The sequence below is a fragment of the Cystoisospora suis genome (genome assembly GCF_002600585.1).
Source record: "Cystoisospora suis strain Wien I chromosome Unknown contig_3846, whole genome shotgun sequence".
Lineage (NCBI taxonomy): Eukaryota > Apicomplexa > Conoidasida > Eucoccidiorida > Sarcocystidae > Cystoisospora > Cystoisospora suis.
In genome coordinates, this window is record NW_027156641.1 from 13,408 (window position 1) to 20,488 (window position 7,081).

The 7,081-nt window shown below is 42.6% G+C and overlaps 2 protein-coding genes across 2 annotated transcripts in view; both read left to right on the plus strand.

The window, feature by feature from the left end:
* The window catches only part of CSUI_007329 (tubulin-binding cofactor c), a 7,339-nt gene extending 3,342 nt beyond the window's left edge, over positions 1–3,997 (plus strand). The window contains exons 2-6 of the mRNA XM_068067475.1: positions 362–646; positions 1,165–1,354; positions 2,098–2,196; positions 2,723–2,923; positions 3,911–3,997. Coding sequence (XP_067920550.1) covers positions 362–369 — 8 coding nt within the window. The 3' untranslated portion in view covers positions 370–646; positions 1,165–1,354; positions 2,098–2,196; positions 2,723–2,923; positions 3,911–3,997. The remainder of the gene's footprint in view (positions 1–361; positions 647–1,164; positions 1,355–2,097; positions 2,197–2,722; positions 2,924–3,910) is intronic.
* A 171-nt stretch (positions 3,998–4,168) lies between these two features.
* CSUI_007330 (red family protein n-terminal region) lies at positions 4,169–7,077 on the plus strand (the record flags this gene model as incomplete). The annotated part of the gene is made up of 4 exons (XM_068067476.1): positions 4,169–4,642; positions 5,124–5,227; positions 5,986–6,217; positions 6,936–7,077. The coding sequence occupies 3 exons, from the start codon at positions 4,169–4,171 to the stop codon at positions 6,215–6,217; spliced, it is 810 nt and encodes a 269-aa protein (XP_067920551.1). The 3' UTR covers positions 6,936–7,077.
* Between the last annotated feature and the right edge of the window lie 4 nt (positions 7,078–7,081).

Here is a 7,081-nt window from a genome sequence, read left to right on the forward strand (position 1 = left end):
GAGAAGAAGGAGAAGAAGAAGGTTATGCTGCAGTCTTCGCTTTCTTTCTCACTCTTTCTTTCTTTCCTATCTCGTTCTTTCTCTCTTATCTCACTCTTTCTTTTTTTCTTAACTTAACCTTTCTCTCTTATTCGTTCTTTCTTATCTTATTCTTTCTTTCTTGTCTTATTCTTTTTCTCTTATCTTATTCTGTGTTTCTTTCTTTTGCTTCGCCTTCCGTGGTAGTTCTTTTCTTTCGCACTCATCCACAATGCCCCACCCTCTCTTCATCTTTCTTGCCTTCTCTCTCTCCAGCATCTTTTGACTAACTATCTATCTATCTTTCTATCTTTCTTTCTTGTTTGTCTTTTTCTTTTCTTAGATATGTGAGTAGAGAGGCGGGTGTCCAAGGAGTAGCAGATGAAGGCCGTTTACGTACATTTCTTTACCAAGCTTTGCCTTCTCTCGTGCATACCGTTGTCTCTACTTCTGCAAACCCTACCGAAGAAGAGACGTCGTCTCTAGGAGGAGGAGACCAGCAGCAGGTAGATAGGGGTCTCATGTATCTTAAAGAGAAACAGCGAGGAAGAGGAGGCGTTGAAGACGAAGAAGAAGAAAAGAGAATTTCCAAGGCAGATGTCGAAGTCTTCTCTCTTCTTTTTGCATGGTAAGACCTCGTCTCTATCAAGAAATGAAGGAAAAAGGAGACATGGACGAAAATCGATGAATCGGTCTGTACGTACACCGTGGGAGACTGTATATGTGGAGTGTAAAGTGTCAGGGGGCTTTGATCTCTGGTCGTGTCTATGTCTACATGTATATCTCTATCTATCTGTCTATAGACTTGTATGTAGAGGTCTTACCATTCTCCTTGTTCAACATCTCTCTAGAATGCAACATACGTCTGTGTGGATAGGAGATCCTGGGTACGCTGTCTCTCCGTTTCATGTAGCTTTTTGATCATTCGTCAAATCAACTTTGGATGACTAAAGCCTTACCGAGGAGAAAAGGAATAGGAAGGGAAAGCCGAGGTGTGCCGGGCATGCATGCGTGAGAGAAAGACAGATTCGCACTCGAGAACTTCTTTTCTCTTCTCCATAGAAATTGGCTCATCTCTCACTCTCTCATCTCTCTGTTTGTTCTCCTGTCCCTTCTGTCTCTTTGCTGCTGGATGTGTGTGTCTAGCTGTGACAATCGAAGTCTCGTCGATGCTTTCACAGAAGGAAAGAACGCGAGAGACGAAAGTGGAGGAGGAGAAGAAGAAGAGGGAGGTGTTGCGATGGCTGAAGAAGAAGGAGAAGGAGAACAAGAGAAGAGATGTATTTCTTCTGCTTCTTCTCCTGAGAACCAGTTGTTTGATATCAATGACTTTATTGTGTGTCTCTCTCCCTGTCTCTCTGTCCCCACATTCACATCTTCTCTCTCTCTTTGAAACAAACAGACCGCCCTCTCTCCCTTTCTCTCTGGCCACTCGTCGCCTCTCCATTCTCGGTGCCTATATACATATATATACATATATATAATACACGAAGGGACATAAAGTACATATATACAGCGGGAGAGTGTTCACATGCATATATATATATATATATTTATACATACATGTGAACACCTCTGTGTATATCTACTTTACGTCCCTTCATGTATGTATATATATGTAGATATCGATGCATGCTACACCTGCCCCCTATACCTGCCTATACTTATCAGCATGATGCTTCCTCTTTCACCCTCTACTTCTCACAATAGGACCCATACTTCTTCTTCTTTTTCTTTTGATTAACTAAGAAAGTCCTTGTAGAAAGAAGGAGTCCCACCTCTTTTCTCTCTCCTTTCTTGTTCTACTCAAGCGCGCCTACTCAACAGGTCTCTTCTCCCTGCTACTTACCAAGACCCAAATGTCTATCTATCTATAGCGTCACTATGGACATGTGAAGAATAATCTCTTGTTGGCCTTCTTCTTCTTCTCCTCCTCCTCAGATTCTTTTCTTTTGCCTCTCCTCGTGTCTGATCTCTTTCTTCGCACCTTCTTTTCTCTTCTCTTCTTTCTCTCTCCTGTCTGTAGCTTTCCTGTCTTCCTTTGCATGTCTCTCCCTGTGTTTGCTGTCGCCTGATCAGGCATGGCTAAGACGTCGACTAGTGTGGAACGATCGATTCTTTCCTTCTCGTCAAAGTCTCTCCAATCCATGTGCTTTTGTCACATCCATTCGTCGATTTGTGAGTCTACTTCTCTCATCGAAAAGGCCTCTGCCTCTCTCTCGAACAAGGCTGAAGCTCTTCTGTAGAATGACTCTTGCACTCTCTTTCTTCGCCCTTTCAATCTATCTTGGATCCACATGCATCTATGTCTCTTCCTATGTCTTCATCTGCTTGAACCGTTGCTTCTTTCGGTGTAAGGGGGATGCCCGTTCTTCACTGGTCTGAGGGTGAAGGTCATGCATATGGAAGAGATTGTCCCAAGGCTATTCTTTTGGCCTGACAAATGGGAAGGAACTGCCAAACCTCTCTACATCCACCTCTATTCATTTCTCCATCCATCTATCTATCTCTCTATCTTTCCTTCTATCGTTTCTTCTTCTTCTTCTTTGTGTTTCTTCTTCTGCAAGTGGAACAGTTTCGGGTTTCTCTTCTCTTCTTTTCTCCTTGTTCTCTTCTTCTTTTTCTTCCTCTTCTTCTTCTTCGTCTCCTTTCTTATCTTTCTCTTCTTCTTCGTCTCCTTTCTTATCTTTCTCTTCTTTTTTAGCAGTTTGCTCGAGTGTTTGTGGTCAACGAAATTCACGGACGTCGGATTGTCATCGACGATGTACGCCAAGACAAAGAAAAAGAAAAAGAAGAAAATCATCAACAAGAAGAAGAAGAAGACCAACCGTTACAGACACAACATAAAGAAAGAAAAGTGAAGAAGGAGAAAAGTGAAAGAGAAGAGACAGGTTCCGTCACCGAAGTAGCTGCAGGGGATTTTCCAAGGGGGTTGTCAAGAAGAAGAGAAATGTCTAGTCATAAAGATAGAAGAAGGAAACAAACAAAGAACGACAGAGGAGCACAAGAAAAAGAAGACGACTATCCATCTATCTCTCTATCTATCGACCTACCTATTTACCTATCTATCTATCTATGTAGTTATTATGTATCTACTTGTCTCTCTCTTTCCTTCTTTCGCTCCACTGTTGTGGTCGGGCTTATGCGGCAGCTCTTAACCTTAAAGATACACACGAGTATCAGGAGACACATACACATACAGCCGTGTATATCCATTCCTATATCGTAGACACATACCTCATACGCACATCATACATTAGGGTTAAAAGCGCTCAACCTGCTATTCACAGCGGTCAGGAGAGGAACTCCGTAACGTTCTCTCACCCTCTATTTCTCTCTCTCTCTATCTACCTACCTAACTATTTATCTCTATATGTTCGTGTATCTATCAATAGGCGTATAGACGCCTCTATATCTTCATCTCTGTGTATCTACATGTTGAGACTTGTGTGCCTAGCTTCAGTAAATATACGTGTTTAACGGGCCTCGGTGTATCTCTGTTTCTTTTTTCTTCTTTCCATAGACAAGGTAGATTTCGCTTTCTCCCACTTCATCTTGTCTCTCTTTCTACAGTAGGGATTGTAAAGAGTCGAATGAAGAAAAAGAAGAAGAGGAGGCAAATGTCTCTTCGCTCCACATACCCAAGCCATCTCGTCGCTCTCTATTTTCGAGAGAGAGATAGAGAGATAGAAGGCCTCGACTTTCTGACGCGGCTTCTTCATCTACTGATCACGTACTGCTACACCCACAGAGAGCTCACCCGGTTTTTCCGGTCATGCAGACACGTCCCTATTTGTATAGATCTCCTTACATGTATCTATATGCATAGATGTATATGTGCATGTATAGGTGTATGTGTGTATATGTATGTGCTGTATTGGTGGTTCCTCAGGACAGCATAAGCGGGGGAGGATACACACGCGATCAAGTTCTTCTATTGAACTGCACCAACTCTGACATTCTTATCTCCGCCTCGTAAGGCTCTCTCTATATATATATATATATGTATATGTATGTATAGGGAGATAGAGATAGGCCAATGCATGTATATCTATCTGTCTATATCTCTATTGATACCTGTATCGGTCTCTCTCTAGATATGCCAAATCGTACATATGTATCAAAGGTAAAGACGTGGGCGTCTTGTGACATGTCCCTCTACCACTGGACCCTCCCTCTTAAGCCTCCTTGTTTTCTTTTTTCTTTCAGGAAGAAGCAGACAAGTGCGGTAGATCCAGAGGAGCGTGCTCAGAGACGGCAAGAGAAGAATCAGAAGAGACGCGAGAGGTACCTAGAAATTCTCAAGAGAAGACAGAAGCATAAAGAAGGGCAGCAGAGAGGCAAAGATCATAAAGGAGGAGGAGAAGAAGATGATGATGGTAGCAATCGACATACCGGTAGCAGTGCTTCTGCTAGTGGTATGTCCACAGGTCTTGGAGGAGGAAGTGGCTCCGTTACGACTGCAGGTGCAGGGAGCGCAGATTCAGCAGGAGGTATTCCTATGCCTACACGATATAAAGATCGAGCAGAGGAAAGACGAAAAGGCAAAGATGAAATCTATCAACAGGCCGCAGAAGAACTCCAAGAAATGAAGGAAAGAAGTGTAGAGGAATCGAAATATCTGGTATGTATGTAGTGACTGACGAACTAACACATCGCTCATTCTTTTCGACTTTCGTATGACAGTTTCTCTCACGTCACTGTTCCTCTCCACCGAGCAGCCTATAGGAGTCAATCCATCAATCCCATTATCTCTAAATGCATTTAAGATAGAGAGACACGTTCAAGAGAGAGACACACGCTCAAGATAGGGAGACACGCTCAAGATAGAGAGACACGTTCAAGAGAGATAGATAGATAGATACAGATAGGTCGATCCAAGATAGATACATACATCTTTGTATGATGGTCGTATTTCTATATACAAGAGATGAGTCTGAATTCCCTTCAATAGCCGTAAGGAAAGTTCGTGAGAAGAATCAGATAAGAAGAGGTGCTTTAAATGAGCTGTCGCCTCCTGGTTCAAGACATTTTTATCATGTCTATCTATCTGTCTATCTCAATATTCATTCATGTCTTTTGCTTTTCTTTTCATCCCTGTGTAGGGAGGTGATCTCGAGCATACTCATCTTGTCAAGGGGCTTGACTTTGCTCTTCTCTCGAAAGTGCGGAATGAACTCGAAAAAGAGGAACAGAAGAAATTACAAAAGTAAGCCAGAGAATCTTCGCCTTGTTTCTCCTCCTCCTCGTCCACTATCTATCTATCTATCTATCGATCTGTCTTTCATGTACCTATCTATCCTTAGTGTGTCTATCTAGGTACCTATCTTTATTCTGTGTATCGATCTTTAATCTATGAATCTATATATCTATCCATCTATCTCGAATCTATCCAACTATCTATATGTGTCTCTCTTGAGTTTATTTACTGCGACAGGAACTCTTCGTTTTACTCTTCCTACCTTTTGTATTGGGGGTGGGTTCCTTTGTCTTTCATAGCAGCTTCATTCTCTTGTCTTTAGCCTTTCTGGTTTACCACGCCTGCCCCTTTGTGTTTTTCTCCACGCGTTGAAATCTTGACCGCAAGAAGCAGAGGAAAGGTCCAACTGCAGAGAACAAGTCTGAGAGAGGTCTTTAGAGCTGACTTAGTAGGCGACTACAGCTTTGATCTATCCCTATACCGCACTCTTGATAGGAGAAGATGGGGAGCCTGAAGTGTGTGAGGTGTCACAAGGTCTTGCGCTTATTTCGCCGTCGATCAGGGAGGTGTCTTGACTTACCATTCGTCGTTGAAAGGCCGCGTGTTGCTTTCATCTGAAATCTCTTTAACAGACGTTCCTTTTTTGACTCCTTTCTCTCTTTCGTTCTCTCCTTTCTTCTTATCATGACTACGTAGATCTGTCTGTGTGTTCTATGGTAGGAGTATTCTGGCCGTTCGTCTCTCTGGTTCTATGTTGGACTGTACAGACAGCAAGAAGAGGAAGCAGAGAGAAAGCGAAATCGCGAACAACGTCGTCTTCATATCTATACACCTTTTGGTCGGAGGTTATTTCATGCTTTCTTCGATAATCTTCATCCGCATCAGACGCGTTTCCAAGAGAATCTTCGTCGCTTAGAACTTTCACTTATCTCTGTATGTCGATCTCTTCAGTGGAAATGCTGCTATCTCTATATCATGGATGGTGGATCTACATGCTAACATAGCTATACTACACTTCACAGGAGCCGTAGACATGCATCTTCAACCTCTTCTCCTTCTCTTTCAGTGGTATGTGTCTCACTTAGGAGAAACCTTGGATTGTTGTTTCATCTCTTTACTTCATCCGTTCCTCTGTACAGGCAGAAGACGTAGAAGAAGAACAAGAGTGAAGCCTTTTTCTTTTTCTCATTTCTATGCATGCATGCGGATACTAGAAGTGTTGTTGTGTTCCAGTGTATATCCATCCTTAGCATTATCATCAGAAGGATTGCTGGGTGGTCGAATGAAGGAAACCCGTGTCCTTCTTCTCTTTCTTCTCAGTTTCTTCCTTCTTGTTAGTCCTTAGTTTGCCAAGAGATACGGTAGGTTAACGGAGAATCAAATGGTCTTGTGAAACTGAAAGCCTTTTCTTCTCTATCACTATGATCACGGAGATCTACATATACACAAGTATGTAGATGGAATAAGCTTGGCTTCTTACACACCGAAGTGTCTCCTTCAAACATCTGTAGAATAGAGATCTTGTACAAACCAACTCAAAGTGAGAAACATTCTCATCATCTTTCTCTCTCTTCTTGGATGTAGTCTCTCTCCTCTGTATCATGTAGCTACTCTTTTCTCGCCTCGTACATCTAGGTCTCCCTTCCGGCTGGTTGTCGATGCTGTCATTGGGGCATGCACTAGGTTTGTGAGGTGAAGCCTTCGATGCTGTTTATAGGGGCGAAAGTTACGCACGCAGTCATCGACTTTCCAACCTGGGAGACTTGCCTATAACTTTTGTTTCTCATCGAAGCCTTCAAGTGGCAACTCAAGAGAAGGAAAGACGTCTCTTCTTCTTCAGGAGGACGGAGAAGAAGAAGAAGA